General features: G+C 32.6%; 2 protein-coding genes across 7 annotated transcripts in view; one reads left to right on the top strand and one right to left on the bottom strand.

Moving 5' to 3' along the window:
* Positions 1-16,232, top strand: part of LOC139519668 (FMRFamide receptor-like) — a 58,317-nt gene extending 42,085 nt beyond the window's left edge. For all 6 annotated transcript variants that reach the window (XM_071311880.1, XM_071311882.1, XM_071311883.1 and 3 more), the window contains one exon: positions 14,501-16,232. In XM_071311880.1, coding sequence (XP_071167981.1) covers positions 14,656-16,062 — 1,407 coding nt within the window. In that variant the 5' untranslated portion in view covers positions 14,501-14,655 and the 3' untranslated portion in view covers positions 16,063-16,232. The remainder of the gene's footprint in view (positions 1-14,500) is intronic.
* Positions 1-20,857, bottom strand: part of LOC139521857 (focadhesin-like) — a 283,557-nt gene that overhangs the window by 232,382 nt on the left and 30,318 nt on the right. The gene's annotated exons all lie outside the window — the stretch shown is intronic.

The following is a 20,857-nucleotide window of genomic DNA, read 5'->3' as shown; positions in this document are numbered from 1 at the left end:
CATGTATTGAGACATATATAATACATGTGTCTCTGAAAAAATCAAACCATCTTTAAAGAAGTTATTTAAGAATTGAATGCTGCTTTTTGTAAATTTATTGGGGTGTAAAAGCGTTGACCGAAGTACATTTTGTATGAAGCGCGGAAGCGCTTCATACTAAAAATGTGCGCACGGTCAACGCTTTTACAACCCTATAAAGTTACAAAAAGAAGCATTCAATACTTATAATTACATTTGTTTAGCTAGAATCATGAAAACACAATTTTTATCAAGTTTTCATTTAATTTACCTGTGCACTTTATTGTGGGACCTCGTGTCATCATGAATGATAAATGTTATTGTCTAATACAATTGTTTCAGGAATAGCACGAGATGTGCAGTTGGCCAATCAGAATAACGTATTATAATGAAACATACATCTAATGTAATTATTTCAGTTTGAATCGACTGTCTTTTGCATTAGAATTCCAAAACGTTAATGTTATTTACAAATGCCAAAACCTGCAAGAAAGAAACATTTATATTCGGTGATTTTTACACTAAACGTTTTCGTAATTTGTTTTAAAAATATTAAAAAGTACATGTACATCGTTTTTTCAAGATTTGTATAGTAACTGGTTTAATTAAGTCCCCTTGATGAAATTTAAATTGCGAGACGCTAATTAATAAACTATGATCTATCTATCGGCATGCGTCGTTATTTGGGATACGTCACGGATGACCGATGGTCATATTCAATACGATATACCAATCATCATTTGAATTTGGGCAATTGATATTTAATAATTAGGACTAATTGGTGATGGCAGAGAATAAGTCGCTGGTGATGGTTAAAAACATATAGAAGTAAACTTTGCAAAAAAAAAGGTTTCCTCGGAAAAAATTATGAAAATATATGAATATGCTAAATAATTTTTTTTTCCGAAATAATAATTAAAGACGTTTAGAAATAACAAATTTTCACAGTTGGGAAATTTTCAATTCAAGTTATTTCATTTTGAAAACGTTGAAAAATATAGATCTTATTATATGTTAAATGTGGGCCGCTTGGAGATCAACTTGTGAAACCCTGCATAATTAGGGTTTGTCTACTTTCGTCTTTTTATATTACCAAACATTCTATAATCAAGGATTTGTACAAGGCCTTGTTATAATGAATATTATCGCCAATATCACCATAATTAAATAAAGAACAGATACAATATTCGCCTAAAGAGTTTGCCATCTAACAATTCAATATGAAATGTTGAGTCGAAACTGAGGTACCAAATCTATAAAAAGAATCACTATTTTAGTCGAAATTAAACTGTATATAATATTCTTTTTTTCAAAACTCCTGAAATAATTTAACATTAACTATAGAGAGCTTACATATGCAAATCTGTTTAAAAGTATGTGAGCGTAAATAAAATTTGTTTATTACCCCCCCGCCCTTTTTTTCTTCTATAAAATTTAATTGTAAACGATTTTCGTTCTTAATTTGTGTTTGCTCATTAACTGGGGTTCATGCTGTCAAAAAAAAAATGTCTCCTTGTGTAAAAGTTATTGATAAGAAAAAATTGAAGCTTCCAGAAGAATAACGGTACGTCTAAACACCGCTTGAAGGACCTCCTGATTGCACTCATGACATACGAAGTGCACTCAGGACCCTTTATAGTCATCGCACACAGGATGGATGCATATATTCTTTATACGCTTCTTATTTTAGAGTTAAATTTGGTAGAATTTGTAATTCTTAGAAAATAATAAGGGCACGTGTCACTGATTACACAACTACTGAGCCATGAATTATCCAATCAACAAAATTAATTGGATTATCTTTATTGTTGTTTTATACATTGTGTTGTTAGTACAGTGTGACCATGGGGGAAGTAATATTGTGACGTCTAGAATGAATATCACGATGTTTTAAGATTTTCGTCTTTTATTAAAATTTCGTTCCATAAATTTTTAAGTTTTATTCTTAATTTTATTATCATGTCCTGGACCAGTAATTAATTCTTTGCACGAGTTTGAAAAGGGAAATAATTATAAATGTTCATACTTTAAAAGAATTTATATTAATTAAAGTTTTGTATATGGAATCCGTTCTAAACGGTAAAAGCCGTACTTTTCAAACAATCAAACTCATATACATGTAGTTAGATGTTATTTCTCATTTTTATCGAACTTGTCCAGGAATTTTATTTTTGAGTTATACGAATATTTTAAGAAATCCGTTTTTATTAAGTTTTTTTTTCTCTAATTAAAGTCGTTTTGTCCAGTTTCACAAGCCTGAAACGAATTTCAATGCGAAAATAAATTCTGAAAATGAACTTGTCTCCGTTTTCGTCTCCGTTTTTTGAAAATTATGATATTTTGGGTATAATTATTTCTAAAAAATATGTAAGTTAGATTGTAGTAGCGAGAAATTTTAAAAAAGAAGATGTGGTATGATTGATAATGAGACAACTATCCACAAAAGACCAAAATGACACAAACATTAACAAAGAAAGACTATTTCGAAGACAGTTTATTGACACGAAATCCGTTCAAACCACGACTAAGTCTTCGTGCACAGATTTCCGTTAAGGTTAAACTGAATATTGTACATAATTGTCTTCTCTTGTATAATGGTTTGTTGAGAATAAAGATATACAAATGTAATAAAATTTGATATTCAGTCAACATTGTGTTTGTTTAAAAACTTGATTTAGAGAGAGAGATAGAGAAAAGAATCACACTGAAAAACAAAAATCGAACTTGTTACAGAAAAAAAACGCAACTATAAAATAATTTTCTTTATTCGTGAACTGCAAAACACAACAAATTAATTTACCCGTCATCATGAAAAATAAACTGAAAAAGCACATCGAATGAGATATATGTTTTATTTTTTCTATATGCAAATTCATGTTAAAGGTAAAACTGAACTAAACAATACAATTCCTAAAAAACAATAAAGATAATCCAATCAATTTTGTTGATTGGATAATTCATGGCTCAGTAGTTGTGTAATCAGTGACACGTGCCCTCATTATTTTATAAGAATTAACATATCTATCTAAGTTCGATTCAGGCGCGGATCCAGAGGGGGGAGGGGGGTTCCGGGGGGGTTGGAACCCCCCGTTTTTTTGGCCGATCAATGCGTTTGAATGGGGACATGTAGTTGAACCCCCCTTTTTTTGCCCTGGGTTAGGACCCCCCCCCCCCCCCTTTTAAAAATGGCTGGATCCGCCCCTGCGATTTCAACTTCTACCAAAATTTAACTCTAAAATAAGAAGCGTATAACGAATATAAACATCCATCATGTGTGCAGATATGATTACGGTAATGGGTCCTGAGTGCACTTTGTATGTCCTGAGTGCACTCAGGAGGTCCTGAGCGGTTGTTAAGACGTACCCGAAGAATAAATCATTTCCTGAACCTAAAATACATTTATCTGTAATTAAAGAAAATTCGCCTAAAACATTCTCTCATATATTTAAACAATTAATTGTAAAATAATTAATTCAACGTCGGACTTTCTGTCTGTTTACTAATACTTTTCTTGTTCAGTTTAGTTTATACCCATAATAGATGAACGGAAATAAGTACTTTTTTTTGGAAAATTTACAATTAGATGAACGGAATTAAGTACTTTTTAGGAAAATTTACAACTCAAATTTTCAAAAACAAAATTCTACACTTTTTACCTGGATGTTTTTCTCTGTCTCGAAGCCGCAACCTTTGACCCCGTATCAAACGTAGCGACCAACACCTCACATGACGTATTCTCGATGTTGAGGTATTGACAATATACAATCACATTTACCAATCACATTTATCAATATACAGCAAGTAAGTAATTTGGTGTTGAATGCCAGTAGATCAGAATTTGTTAATTGAACTTTACCTGTTTAAGGGGCACTAGCTGCCAAATTCATGTTCTTCATCGATTTTAATAAAATTCACATAACGTGTATATAGTGTTGAATTGTTTATTAAAATGTTGCGCACAATCTTGGCTGATATGCATAAAACCATTATATTTCATGACACTGCATGGAAAAGAAATTGACTTATCGCATAATACCAGAACCAGAGACATATATATTGTATCTAATATCTCTGCCAGAACTAAAAAATAAACTACAGTAAGTCCACATACACATAAGAGGGTATGGATGTTAATTAACAGAATAGAGAACAAAGGACAAAGAAAAAAAAAAGGAATAAAGAATAGTGAAAGAAAGAGAATAATGGAAAAAAGTGTAAGTTATTAAAAATATAACTAAAACAAGAATGTGTCCCCAGTACACGGATGCCCCACTCGCACTATCATTTTCTATGTTCAGTGGACCGTGAAATTGGGGTAAGAACTCTAATTTGACATTAAAATTAGAAAGATCATACCATAAGGAACATATATACTAAGTTTCAGGTTGATTGGACTTCAACTTCATCAAAAACTACCTCGACCAAAAACTTCAACCTGAAACAGGACGAACGAACGGAGACACAGACCAGAAAACATAATGCCCCTCTACTATCGTAGGTGGGGCATAAAAAGAAGACAGAAAAAAAGACACCCCTCCGAGACGAGCCTTACATGCACTGTTATTACCCAAGGTTAATTTTACGGCGGCTCATTTTATTTTGGCTTAGAAATAAACATAATTGACAAGTTTCCTTCCCCTGCATTCTCGATCCCATATGTAAATAGCACGGTGATTTCAAAAAGACATTGATACATCATTACAACACTTGCCGTCAGTATTTGAATATATTGATTAAGAAGGTATAGAAGATTAATGCACGCACACTATTATCCACCACTGGCCTAAATAGTTAGTCCGCAAACAACGAGGGTCATAAAAACCCAGCACTTTGAACACAGCCACCGGCATGGTGTGAATCTGAAAGCTTCCCACTATCCATTTCTACCCATAGAAAACTTTTGCCTTTCATTTATCAAAAATGAAATATGTTGATATTAATGGTATATAAGAATTATTGGGGAATTCAAACCATTCCTATTGTAAGTGATAAAACTAAATTTATATCAGGGTGATTGAAATGAGGAAAAAAAAGGGGGAATCAGGAGTTCAGGGCCCCCTGTTTGGGAAAAGAATTGGTTGATTATATATGGAATCACTGAGTCATGGCAGGAGCAGACCCCTCTTAGGCAGTCGGTGGGCCCCACTTATGAAAAATTCTGGATCCACCACTGTGGTCATGGTGGTCTTCAGTTGTATTATCTTTTAAAAAAAAAATTACACCTGTATATAGTGTATATTCTTTAGTGTAAATCAAGGGAAAATACTGTGAACTATCTGTGCATTGGGGCTTATTAAAAGGTATTTCGGGGGGGAAGAAAGAAGGGAGGGTGAGTCCATGGGAGGTAATCCCCACCCCTTTCAATTTGAGAATATGCTATTATCTTGTAAATGGTCCAGATCCCCATCCCTAAACCATATATATTCTTGAATGGGACGATAAAACAAATCAAATGAAATTAAAAGGAGGTCTTTGGGGGTTACCCCACTCTGTTCAATTTGAGAATGTGCTATTATCTTGTGAACGATCCAGATCCCCACCCCTAAACCATATATATTCTTGTCGGGGACAATAAAATTAATAATGAAATAAAATAAAAGTGAAGTCCCACCCCCTCTAGTTTGAAAACTTGTAAACGGTCAAGATCCCCACCCCTAAACCATATTTATATATTCTTGTATAGAACAATAAAACAAATCAAAGGAAATATAGGGAGAGTCCATGGGGTTCACCCCCACCCCCACATGTTTGAGAAACTTTTAAATGGTTGAGATCCCCTGTCATCCAGTGGTTAGGTGAAAAAATTTCAGGATCCCTGATCCCCACCGTCAAACCATATATATTCTTGTATGAGACAATAAAACAAATCAAATGAATATAGGATCATCCCCTTTGTCTTGGGTTGGGAACCCCCCTTTTTAAAATGGCTGGATCCGCCCCAGCATACCATCTAGCTAGCTATAAAGGCTTTAAAATATGAAATAAAACAAGGAAATTAACAGTGTAGGCAACTGTTTTGAATTTAAAAAAAAGTCTTTTACATATATATAACAATGTTAAATTTTTTGTGCATTTATTTTTGCTTATCGTATTTTCAATAATAGACAAAATTGCATGATTGAATATTGTTATTTAAGAAAAATCAGCATACATGATATAAAATGGGAAGTGGAAACTGGCAATTTGACAAAGAGACAACAACCCAATCAAAGAGCAGACAACGGCCGAAGGTCACCTATGGGTCTTCAATGCAGTGAGAAAAATTCGGCACTGGTCTTCAGCTCATAAATATGTATCAGAAATGAAAACGAGATACAGCTTTCAGTTGTATTAATAAAAACCTCACAATAAGTTCTGAATATCAGAATATACAGTATTGCAAGATTCTCTCAAAATGTACACATAGAGCTGAAAAACTGTCAGTGACTGTAAAATTAATCATGCTTACATTAAAGTCCATGGAATCCATCTTAATATGCATACTCTCGTACAAAGGAATATAAGTATGCAATAGACATCAAGTTTTCAAAAATAAGAGTATCTATGCCATTAATTTACAACAAGATCTTAATCAAGTAATAATTTCGGTTTGTTTAAATATTTCGGAGGTTAGTATGACCTCCTCTTTGGTGATGATGTTTTCGTTTTAAAGTTGGGAAAATTGTTTGTACATGTACCAACAAAAATAAAAACACAAATTCAATCTAGAATTATGTTTTTATCATTTTTTTATGTTTAGGTTGTCAGCAAGATGAAAAGGACAAGTATGCAGTTCAAAATTCAAAATGTGGATAAGTTGAGGTTCTAGGTCTTACCTTTGCAGATTTTCATATTTTGCATGAATGAATTCAAAGGTTATATGATGGACAGCAGAGAAAGAAAAAAACAACTTTTCAATTATCCTGCTCCTGGATAAATGTAAAACATCTTGTTTTTCGGTAAGTTTTATGCTCTGTTTTGATAGTGTTAGTGCATTCATCTTTCCAGTCTTTCCTCTAAATTGTAAGTTTTTGGTGAGTGTTCACCATGAATTTCAGTAAGTAACTTGTGGATTTACATGTATATACTCAAAATTTAGTACTAATATTAATGGGATTTTAACATGACATCCTGCCAAATGCTTGTTAATCATGTTTATGTTCCAGAACAAACAAGTATTTGGACTGTACGCATACAGTCTGCCCAATTTTAAGAAGTTGGTCAAGTTTATTACAAACAAATGTACAGTACAGATCAACATAACTGAAATCTTTAATAGATTAATACAAAAAGTTTAATTGCAGTTAAAATAAAAACACAGGTTTGGTTGAGCTGGTACCAGACAGTACAAGTATACTTAAATGGTCTGACTGTACACATATGGTGGGACTGTAAGTTCTGGACCATAAAAGTAAGATCCGAATACTGATATGGTCTGGAACATTTATACATGTCTTAAAATTAATATCAAACACATTGGTGTTTTTGAACTTGGTAATAAGTTATGTGATAGAACTATAATGTTTTGGGATATCAAAATCAAAAATATCCCATTTTTACTTTTAATAAAGAAGAAGATTATTGATGTATGTTTAAATGTATATTAAAATGAGACAGCAAGCCAACAACACAAAAAAAAAAGGATAAAACATACATATTTTGTTTGTATCAATGTTATAATTTCCAATATGTTCAAGGTATTTTTTCATTGAAATAAAACACAAATTGAAATCTGTCTGAACTTCAAAAGCTTAAAGAAATATTGTTTCTGTTGTCTGCATTTTGTATAATATATTGCAAATTCTTGTGAATAATGGAAAGTTATTATAGTTGTCTAAAGTTTTAACTTTTAACATTGATCTTTATACTGTAAAATTCATAAATTATTGCATGCATTTATTATTGCGATTCTGTCATTTTAGACTTAAATGCGATTTTAAATTTTACGATTTTGAAAAATCCTGTTTAATCCATATAAAATATTTCATAATACGAGTTTAAATTATTGCGTTTACAACTCCGTTGCATTTTTCGCAATAAAAAAAAACTTGCATTAATTCTGAATTTACAGTATATATATATATTATAACTTGGGAAAATACCCAAATTTTATAAAGAAGAATAAATTATTTGATTGTTATATGGTATTAGAATAGGAAGATGTGGTATATTGCTAATTTGACAACCCTCCATCAGAGACCAAAGGATGTAGGCCGTTAGCAACTGATGACACTGGACAACCTTTAACAATCAGTAAAATCCATACCGCATAGCTATTTTTATTGAAAATCATATTATTGCTACATGTATGAAAACAATTTTGTATAATCCATTACTTTAGATTTTATTGGTTCTTTTTCAGAAGGATTGAAATTCACCACCTAAAATAAATGGAGAAAACATAGAAACAAGACCAGAATAAATTCAAAGAAAAAAGTTGGATCAGTTATTATTTTCATCACTCAGTCAATGATTTGAAGTTCTTTTAAATTCAAAAAAATATTGAAACCACAATAATGTCAAAGTTCTGTGCTGAATGTCCAAAAAGTGGACTATACCATCAATCAATGCTGGATGATAAGAAACTATTTATGTTTTGTGTTGAGGGATATTGTGAAAAAAATAGATTTACTTAAATAGCTACTAGTATGTTAAGCCTAACAATAGAGTTTTTATTGATTTCAAATGGCAAATAATTGTGTTTCAAGAAAGTATTCTATAATTCATGAATAAACATATATTGATACTTACATTATCTGCTTTGTTTTTTAAAAGTTTAGTTTTGAACAGTTAAAGAACAATATGCTAAATTAACATTTCCCAAGAAAAAAAGATATTCAATTAAAAAGATTCATCTTATAATAATTTACTACCAAATAGAAAACATTGTAACATACACTTTACTGTTTATTTATATCTATATATTTACAATTAGAATCCCATAGGATTTTAATTTGTCCCATGGGATATTAAAAATCCCATGGGATAATAAAAATCCCATGGGATTTTTTTTGTTCCATGGGACAACAAATATCCCATGGGACTACAATAATCCCATGGGACAAAAAAAAATCCCATGGGATTTAACCAAAATCCCATGGGATAATGGTAAATCCCATGGGATAATGGTAAATCCCATGGGATTTTGCCCTGTCCCATGGGATATTGAAAATCCCATGTTTTTATAATTCAAATTGCAAAATAAATATGAAAGTAACTGTAGAAAACCAATGAAATTATTGAATCCCATGTAATTCTGCACATTTTGGTTATATACATGATATTGTAGCTCTTGTTTGAGGCGGCGGCGGATTTGCAAATGAGTGTTTTGCAAATTAAAAGTGTCCAGTGTTAATAGTTAAAAAAACATATGAGCAGTGACTTTCAATCAATCGTTGCTGCAATACACGTAAACCATGGCATTTTTATGACTTTTGAAAAGATGGCGCAAAATCCCCTAGATATAATACATTTATGAAAAATTAGAAATTAATCCATTTATCATGTACACAATCATTTATGCATTTTTCATACACAAGGATTTGTAATCATAATGGAACTAATTCATTATTCTACTTCCATCATTTTTTTTATCTACGTACTATTTTTTCAGACTGATCTTATGGCGCCAAATCGAATTTATATTGTCTAATTATAAAAATCTACATGATGTAAGAAAATATACGTTTGTTATCATTTTTGATAAAAAATTTCATTTACAATTTGCCTCTTTTCTGATCGCCGCAAAAAGATTTACTTACTTTGCATCTGACATAATAAAGAAAGGATTTGTGGTATGACGGCCTTGCAACAGTTATCTACCAGACCAAATGATGTGAATGTACACAAAACCCAAATCCTGATTTATGTTAAAACGATTAAATGAGATTTTCTCCCTACATAAAAATGAAGGTGCTAGCATTGCGACAAAAGAAATTACCGACGAACGTTTAACAAATAGTATACCCTCCGCAACGAACCTCCGCGACTTCGTTGCGTGGGATAAAATTGCACTATTCTGAAGTGTAAGCATTGAAACTTTTTAACACTTAGACCATATATATATGCTTAATAGTGGTACAATAGTAATTGAAATTATTTGCTAATGGTACTAAAGTAATCGCAAATTACAAACTTATATAACTTGAGTATTCGCAAACTACTTGCTAATAACACAAAATGTACGAAAATAATTGCAAACTTAAAGCTTGTGTGTAGGTAGAACCATTTCCAAAATTAAAACTAACGGAAAACGTTACCTATGTGTAAAAAGAAACAGATGCGACTGTCGTACAAGTGAGAGGTTTAGATAGCTATAAAATCAGTTTCAATCCACCATTTTCTACATTAGAAAATGCCTGTACCAAGTCAGGAATATTACAGTTGTTATCCATTCGTTTGATGTGTTTGAGCTTTTTATTTTGCCATTCGATTGTTTTCTTTTTTTTTTCGTTTTGAATTTTCCTCGGATTTCACAGTATTTTGTGATTATTTTTTTACTTTTTTATGCTTTTTACTATGTCGATTGCAAGTTTACATAGTGAAATTAATTAAGTTGACAGGCAAGAGTAATTTTGTTACAAGACATGCATGTATTTTTCGCAAATGTCTCTCCAAAACAATTGCAATCAAAGGTAAGAGTAATACCCAAAAAGATGAGCCTACATGGGCGCACAACGTCTGCCGCGTGCTGTCTGGAACATTGTAAGTGGTTTCGGTGGTGGAGGAGAATAAATATTTTACCAAATACGATGACGAAGAAGTGATTGGGGTAGACGATTTGAAAAACATGTTTTGGGTGAAAATCCTAAAAAAGGTATTAATTATTTCAACATAGCTTCTATGTTTCTTAATTACCTTTTATGATGACAGAGAAGTGGTATAATTACAGTTATGAATTGAAGTTACTTGAGATTGGAATGTTGCATGTTTCGGCGTCTAAACTTCTGCAATAAAAGTTTTCCAGAATATATCACGTAATAAGTTAATAAAGCAACAAAAAAAATATTTTTGCATTCGTGACATGTCATTTCTGTCTTTGGTAATTAGTGATATTATTATAATTATAACACAAGAAATGAAATCGGTAACAATAAATGTGTTCCGCACCGAAACATTTGGCTTGATTGGCTTAGACGTTAATTATGACAATTATATTTATGTTTAGTAAATCTAGTAGGAAATGAGATAGCGTTCATTTCAAATGCATTCAAATAATTGTTATAGACGTGGAAAGTATTCTTGATTGCTAAATTTAAAATCGATGGTGATCGCTTATCTAGCGGAATAAAACTTTAATATCTATGAATTTGAGCATTTTTATACAGAATGAACATAATATCAATTTTTGATTTTTTTGCGAAGTTCGTATATACCTCATGCCTCTTTTAATTTTAAATCCAAAGAGATTTAGGATTAGTTTTTAGATCCCGTTTCAAGTAACATAGGAACCATTTGTTCTTTTAAAATGGCCGAATGTTGATACGTTTTAATTAAAATGTGACTGAAGACATTGTTGATCACAAATATCAGTCATTTGTGTCTTTCACTGAAGTATTCCACTTGAAAGAGATTTCTTCATTTGTATGTAATACTCCTTTAAAATCCGTGTGTTCCCAGAAGTAATTGTGTTGTCTAAACTAAGAACTGCATCATTAATAGAAGGAAATGTTTAGTCCTGTTATCAAATCATTAGTTTTAACAATGCCTCAGTGCATCAGTCTTCATCATAACTGATAACGGCCTTTGGTTTTAACAATGCCTCAGTGTAACAGTCTTCATGATAACTGATAACGGCCTTTGGTTTTAACAATGCCTCTGGGTAACAGACAAACACGATGAAGACTATATTGGATTTACTGCCAATTTCTGAAATGTGTAAATTGGGGTTAATATGGGGAAGATTAGCTGATATTACATATAAACAATTGTCATCGTTACTTTTATGTATTGATCATGACTTCATAATTATATTGACAGTTAATTATTCTCAACATCCAGAGACATGTATTTATATGTCTCTGTCAACATCTAACATCTAAAGTGTGATAAGAATCGAACTCATGCAGTTGATCTCAATCTAGAGAAGGCCGAAAATTCAATAAACTAAAAGATGAATTATTCGAAAAGGGTCAATTTGATTTCTCCGCAGTTTCTATTACATTGTAGAGGTATCAATTAGGCATCCAGCGCTAGTAGAGTTATCCACGAGTTGAACCTTCACAGATACGTTTGTTCAATATTTCTATAAAAGAAATGCGGCAGGCCTACTTTAGTACAATACCAATTTCACAACCATTCAATAATTCCATTCATAAAAATAAAAAATGGTAATTATAAAACACTGAATCTTGTCAATTCAATCTAAAACTATCAAATGTGCTAATCAAAAACAGCAACAAAGCCAAACTTGCAATAATATTGAAAGTTCGGAGGATAAACGACTTTCTAATGAATACAATTAATGTAGCAAATTGTTACGTAACTGGTATCGCGAGGTGAATTTATGAGGTTGTAGAAAGTTTGTATTGCTGATTAAATGGGCCATTGATATTATTTCCAGTTAATAGAATTTATGATTCAACATATATTCGGTTATTAGTGTAAACATACATGCATAATTGGCAGTTTCACTTCATGTCAAATGAAGGCTATCATATATGATCAATACTTGGCAAGCAAAACGAACGGAAAGATATTTCGTGATTGAAATAATTGTTATGAACTTGGAAGAACTGTTTCATTATACGGTGTTATTTATAATCACTTGTTTGTTCAAAGTGTTCACATGCTATTTTAAGCATCATGGGATTTCCATTGATATATAAATCATCTTTTTTAAGGGTTGTTGACAGATTCAAGGATTTTTCTTACAAATCATGAGACAAAAAACGGAAACGGCTTCTTATTTCAATACATTGTGCTGTATTTGTTAAACACAAGTTTACTGTATTGTTCCTTATATGGTATATAAATCAAAGTGCTGAAGTACTGAACATTCTGGTGAATGGTCAAGCACTTATCTCAGAAAAAAATCACATCTCTATACCTGAAAGTAAGGTTAGGTACATCTTTCTTTATTTTCTAAAACACGTGTCAGTGTAGATGAGCAATAAATGATAGGGAATTTAACCTCATCATAATAACCATAATATTGAAGTGATATAATCATTTGTTATCAGTATACTCTGGTTTGTTGTTATATATTATATTAATAATTCTAATAACAGTTATATATAATTTTCATCCATTTTTTTTTATCATTTTATCTGTCATCCGTTGTAAAAATAATAAGAGATGACGGTATGATTGCCCGAATGAGGCAAATCTCCTAAAGAAACCAAATATCACAGAAATTAACAACTATAAGTAACCGTATGACCTTCAACAATGAGAATCACCCATTGTAAAATGAGAATGGAAATAGGGAGGGAAGTTGGCTTTACTCCCAGTGACAATTATGTCATGCATATTCAGAACGAATAATAAATGAATATTAATTGAGTAAGTCGGTTTGCAAAGCATGTAGAGCACAGCTCACAGGAAAGGAAATTTAGGCTTTCAAGTGTGGTTTTCATTTTGCAGACTGGAATGTTTACCTTGTGATTGATGGATTTCTAAGAAACTTTCACATTTGTTTTCTTACATGATTACATTCAATTTACTCAATTTTGATCCAAATTATTTGTTATGCCTTCAAAGAGAATTTCATTGACTGCTTATATAACTTTCATTCATAAGGCAAGTTAAAATATAGTAAAAGTGTTTGCGACCAATGAAAGTATAGAATTTCATGTTTCTTCTTTGGGAAGAATGTATGCAACACATGTTCTTGATAAGGGATAATCCTATTGTGTATTTACAGTTCACTAATATAGACTAGTATACATATTTGTCTATCTACTTATGCTTTGATGTGTCTTGTTAAGGTTTGCAATAACGGAATAAAATATTGACATTTCATGAAGAAAACAAGTCTACAATGTTAACTATACAAACAAAAAACGATAAATCAGTCTTTTACTAACTCAGATCGAGGCTTAATTTCTGCGAAAATGTATCATTTTGAGAATATCATGGATAGAAGTAAATTATTGGATAACTATAAGTGCAATACACATTCTAAATGCAAAATGATATGGTACCATGCATGTTGGGTGTAATCCAAGACGTGTGAAAAAAAATTAACTATTCCCGACTTCTAACAAAAATAATATATAATTCTGAATTAATCAATTCACAAATATAGAGGGAGTACTAAACCGTAATTAATTCCTACACGTTGTTTTCATGTTAAATACAGATGAAAATTGTCTGCATAGTCAAATAAAATTCTCCTTGGAGATTACAAATGCTTTAAGTTTGAGATAGTCGGACATGGATTTCTGCTTTAGTTCTTCTAGCATGGAACTTTTATACGAGTGTTTCAGTGAATAAAAGAGTCCAGAATTTTCATTTTAAATAATTATTCCAGCTGAATAATGCATCTTCATTACATTTTCAGGAAAAAGTCATGCGAATCGTTAATCCAGTAATTCACTCAACAATTACAATCGAACCGAAAGGAACTCAATTTCCATCACAATAACATCAAAGAGATCAGAATATTGAAGTCACCTTTTTCCCCCATAGTTAAAGATTCCGAAAGACCATATTCAAATGCAGGTAGTTGCTATGGAAACGGAGGATACCCCGATGCTTTCGTTTATTTCCAATAAAACTGGCTGGAATCCGTCCTTTCCACGAGATCAATCACAGCACTTGGATATTACGACATTTCTACCAATCGCTGTTGACAGTCAGCAGCATCACCTAGTAGATTCGGTCCTACTCGAAAGATACATGAACGGGTTTATGGCTATCATAATTATCGTCCTTGGCCTTGTAGGCAACAGTTTGACAGTGATAGTATTGACTAGAAGGACAATGCATTCATCCACAAATTGTTACCTTACAGCACTGGCTGTCTGGGATGGAATGGTGCTTCTGGGAACGTTCTGTCTAATGGTGCTGCCACAGCTGTCAATAGGATTTAAAGGATATGTGTTTCCGTATATCGTTAAATATATTTACCCGTTCGCCTTAATTGCTCAAACAGCAACTTTATGGTTGACCGTATCTTTCACGGTTGAGCGGTACATAGCCGTGTGTCATCCACTTAAAGCAGCTCGGATGTGCACTATAGCCAGAGCACGGCTCGTTATAGCCTTTGTGTCTGTGACGTCATTCCTTTTCAACGTAAATCGGTGGTTTGACTATGAGATCATCCGTCGAGATAATAACACAACGAACACGACAGAACTGGATTATGCTTTTACAGATTTTGGAAAAAATAATGTGTACCGTCAAGTCTATTTTCTGTGGCTTTATCTTTTCATTATGTTCTTCATACCTCTTACATCATTAGCAGTTTTAAATACATTTCTTATATTTGCGGTGAGAAGGTCGCACCAGCAACGGAAAGATATGAACGTCAGGCAGTCACGTGAAAATAATGTGACAATCATGTTGGTATCTGTTGTCATAGTGTTTATGATATGCCAATTACCTGCTTTGGTGTACAACGTAGCATTTTCTGTAAATAGTTATGTCATACATATGTACGGGTGGCAGATTCTGTCAACAATTCGTAATTTCATGGTTACATTCAATAGTGCTATCAACTTTATACTCTATTGTGCTTTTGGACAAAAATTCCGTAGAACTTTCATTCGGACGTTCTGCAGATGTCTTGTGCACGGTGAAAACTTTAATTCGTTAACTTATCCACACTCAACAGTTTTAGCTTCAACAACTACAGGAAATAAATATAGAGTATTAAAAGGTAAAAAGGGATTACATTATCAGATGGCGGACTTATCATGTACTCATAACACACTTCTTTCTAAATACACACCACATTCCAGAACCGATTTACTACCTTTACCAAAAGTAGGCCGTCAGAAATTTGAAAATGGCCGATGTCGTAACAGAAACTATGACTACAGGGGAAACATTCAAGAAGAATCAGAACTATGTGACATGATCAAAACGCCAAACTCTAGTTGTCCACCGTCACCCATTTAAAATTATTATTTTTCTTTTTATTATAAATTACAGCTCAAAATAAGATGACAGTGGGAGATGATGTTAAAGCTCAGAGGTACTCCAAATGGGAAACATGTCATCCTTTTTATTATTCAGTCCCATTTTCACGAATAATGTCAAACTGTTATTGTTATAAACGTACAATTTGATATTTTGTTTTTGTTTTTATTCATGTGTACATTTAATGGTGCAGAGATATTTCAACTTCAGCATGAAAATATGCCGATTACAAACTATTCTGCCTACCGATATCTTCAATCATAATCATAATATGAAACTTTTTTGGTAAGTAAGCACAGCAAACGAGACGAAAAGCTTCATATTGTGTCCAGCATAAACAAAAAAAATGTGATATTCGATTTAACAAATTGCATTTGTGTGGTTTTAATCAAGAAACAAGACAGGAGAGGATTTGATAGGTTATGTAGAGGCCAGGTCAAACACATTTGTCTTCAGAGCCAAGACACATGGGATTTTTGTCAGGCTGAGTGGTGTGATACAGGCGCTTGTAAAACCAATAAAATAAACTAAATAAGAAAGCAGTACCAGTTTGCTGTAATCAAGAGTAATTACTGCAATATACAGAATATTTTCAGCTCTATTATTGACATTGGTTTGAAGATGGTAAGGAGTTCTAACGCAGATTTTTTTTAAATACGACTTTCAAATATTGTTTTGAAATATATTCTAAGTGTCTGTCTTTCACCATTGCTTTTTATTCAGGCAAACCCGTCCCAACCTATAGAATAAAGGTGAAAATAGTTTAGAGTCCATACCGTTCCCGTTATATTCATTTCCATGTCTATTTGGGTTATTTTTTAGCTTCCCAATGACCAATCCCCAAAAAGGGAAACGGCATCATAATACAGATATACTTTGCAACTTCGAACATACGACATTGACATTATGTAACATTGTAAGCTGTGTTTGCATATTCAAACAATATCGGTGATCAAAATAGTAATCACAAAATGCAAAGTACAAAGTACAAAATACACCGCTCCCTCTTCAATTTCTCTAAGAATAGTTATCAAAGTCTGAACACATTTGACATAGACATAGTAATCTGCTGATTTCTAATCATATTTTTAGGTTCCATTTTCAGTAGCGTTAGAAAAGTTATGCGAAAATTCATTTTTACACCAAGTCTGAATCGTTTATTGTATTTGCTCAATAAATGCTATAAGAAGCCTTCATTAGGTTCGCTCAAGATAAAAAAAAAGTTTGGGATGCAAAATACATAAATCGCGTGTGATCCTAATTGAGTTTCGACCACTGGCCCTTGTAATGGATATACTGAAATTCGTTTACTCCGCATATTTGACAAACAGATGTTCCAAGATAAAAGACAGACACCAGACATTATCCATCAATTTAGAGCGATAGTATTCAAACGACAAAAGATAAAAGAAGATCACACTTTCTCGTTTGATATTACTTTGGCAAGACAGAGGCATTATTCCAGTTCTTTGCAGTTTTATTGAAAATTAGTGTTTATGCAATCAACATTTCACTGCAATAAGTAACTATAAATTCTATTCTTACAAATGGTTTGCCAATCATTTGTCAATACAATTAACAGTATTGTTGATTCTATTTCTATACAAAATACAAAGATGTGGTATTATTGCCAATTAAACAAATATCTACAGACTATATTTGTTTTGTTTTGTTGTTTCTTTAGATAAGAAAAAAAAGAAGATGCATGTATTCATCAGTCTTTTCATGGTTAACGAATGTATAGCGAGTGAACTTTGTTGGTGGGTTGCTATTTTCTTCACATTTTAACAACATCTTGTAATTATACTGAATAGTTATTACTTTCATACACAAACACAAACAAACATTTAGATTTGAGCGTCACTGATGAGTCTTATGTAGACGAAACGCGCGTCTGGCGTACTAAATTATAATCCTGGTACTTTTGATAACTATTACATCTCATAACAAATTGCGCTTTACTACTACGATAAGGAATATAACTGCTCGCGGAAAACAAGTACCGTCTTTCAAATAAGCGTGTCTTGCTATATAAAATCTTTGTCAATTCTTTGTCAGTCAAACCCAACCAATATCAATGGGGGTTGAGGAATAGCACATGCAGTATGACGTCACAATTGTTTATATTTACTGGTGGATTAAAATACTTTGTACTAAACCTAACCAACTGAGAAGACCATTGTGATCCGAAATGGCATGGATTGAAGGATATGGGTATGTATTTACCCTATAATAAAATAGCACAAAATAAATTAACAGAAAATAAACACGATACATTTGGCACCACTAAACCAAACAATTAAAATTACATTCTGGAGATGAATTGTGTTATTCAGACGGTATATTTCAAAGCTCAAATCAAAGAACGAGTTCCATTATTATGGCACCCTCAACGGAGTTGGGGTGACATCTTGTTAGTCTATGTTCTTTTTTTTCTTATTTTTCTTATTTTCATTATTTTTCTTCCACTATTTTTGTCCGGGGCAGTTCTGGGAATTGAATGGACCAAATTTGATGGTACTATGCTATAATGTTGACCACCATCTGACTTTGGAATTGTCAAGATGGCTGCCGTTGCCATGGAAACGGGGAAAATATGAAAAAAATCAAAATTTTCAAATTGCTCCAATCTTTCTAAAACTTTACAGAAATATTAAATGGCCGCATGATGTGTAAATGTGCTCTTTGACTTTGGAATTTAAAAAATGGCTGCCGATGCGCTAACAATTGGGGAAGGGTGCCATCCGTTATTGCTGGAAATTACAAATCTAGTTATTGTTCTTATCATAGTTAATATTTCGAGACAATACGTTACGATTATCATTGTTATTATTATTAATATTACATTAGATCACGAAATATTAAATGAACTTTATCACAGATTTTGGTAAAATGTTGCATGCAACTTTAGTTCGTTGTTTTTTTTAATCAAAACTCAGTTTTTCAGTTAGATATCAATGAGTCAAAGTTGTATCCAAATTTAACCAAAATCTTTGATATAGTCCATTTACTGTAACTTTACATTAAACCTGGTGTTTCCTGTTCTTTTCCTCCAGTTATTCAATGTTAGTTGTTTCATTGGTTGTTTCGAATCTTAACTTAAAAGTCATGAAAATATATTTAAGGACACCGTCTCAGCTAATACAAATATCTTAGTGCTAATAGGTCTTAATTTGACACGCAATTATCAACAGGACACGACATATTCTTTCCATTATAACTGGACTACATGAAAAATAAGATCACAACGAAGTAATCACTTTGATCTTAACGAACGTGGACAGTATGTTTCGTGACATTATTTAATATAATTCCAACAAAGTATATCCGTAACATGACGAGGAAATCGCTGTATACGCCAACACGTAAAGAATTGTTTAGTGGAATTGGACAAAGAATAATGAATACGCCAAAGCATACAAAGTCTTTTCAGTATTTTTATTATCACTAATTCGATGTGCGTAGAAAAATATTAGATCTCAAATACAATCGCTTTTTATTTAGAATTAACTTGGTTTTCTTCTTTGTCAGCCTAGTTCTTCATTAATCGATGTATATAGAAACGATTTGTATGCATTTAATATGTGGCCACATGTTCGAAAACACATCAAAATTTGATACCTTAACCCTTTAACCCCCAATCCCGCCTGTAGGCGTGATGGCGACAACCATTATTTGATGGCCCGTATGACCCTCCATACTTTTTTTGAACTGCCCCAACTGAACTGTCATGATAGCAGGGACTTCAACCAAGCAGTTCATGGTCCATCAACTCTTCTCAGATGTCTGTTCATGAAAATTTGGCACTTTGAAAGCCGTTTAAGAGTTCAAAATCGGAAAAACATGAAAAGTAGCCAAAATCAGGTGGGGGTGGGCATCTTTTGATGGCCACTACGTAACTGGAAGTGACTGTTGGTAAAAACTATTATCATATATGCATGCATAGATGGTATAGGAACACAACGAGGTATGATATGGCCAATAGGAATCGAGTCTGTAAAATCTAGGTCACCGTTTTGTCAAAAATCCATAAAAACGGACATTTAGGCAGACCTGACTTGACAATAATAATTCCCAAGCAAGACACTGAAGTCCAATATACTCCCAGCTAGCATGAATGGACTACTGTAACTATAGGGTAATACTTGAATGACAAAAAAAACACAGTCTTGTCAGTGTTCACCTCTCAAGGTCGTTTTAAAATCGGAAAATAGACGGAAAATTAACATTTTTCACGGGGGGTGGGTTCAAACCCACGAGAAAATATTTTTGAAAACGATACTGGTAAGAAACATTTATGGACATGGCTCTAACTCTTTGCGTGTTTTCATCGTATTTGTGATTGATTTAAAAACATGATACCTTATGCTGAAATGACGACAAACTTTTCGAATAAACTCGTGGTACCAGGACAAAATGAGTGTACTCAAGATGCAAGTCTCGAATCACAAAGGTTAAAATGGTCAACAAAGAACAAAGTTGAAGGAGACCATCATTTCTTCATTCGATTAAAAAAAATATCCACAAATTTTTCCTAATTTATTCAGATTTATATCTCTCAAAGTTCATCGGCATTCATTTGGCTGGTGTTATCGCTGTATTCTCCAAATTGTATATACACATCGAACAATGGGTTAAAGTTTCAAATTGCTGGGTTGCAATATTCGTGACTAGTTAATGTAGAATGTTTACATTAAAGTTGCAATTACTTGAGGGTTGAAACTATTTGCTTGAAAAAAAAGTTCCCTAGTTTGGATAATGTAAACAATTTCTC

This window comes from Mytilus edulis, chromosome 4, assembly GCF_963676685.1.
Source record: "Mytilus edulis chromosome 4, xbMytEdul2.2, whole genome shotgun sequence".
NCBI classification, from domain to species: domain Eukaryota; kingdom Metazoa; phylum Mollusca; class Bivalvia; order Mytilida; family Mytilidae; genus Mytilus; species Mytilus edulis.
The sequence above is the reverse complement of the archived record's forward strand: the minus strand, read 5'-3'. Positions and strand labels throughout refer to the sequence as shown.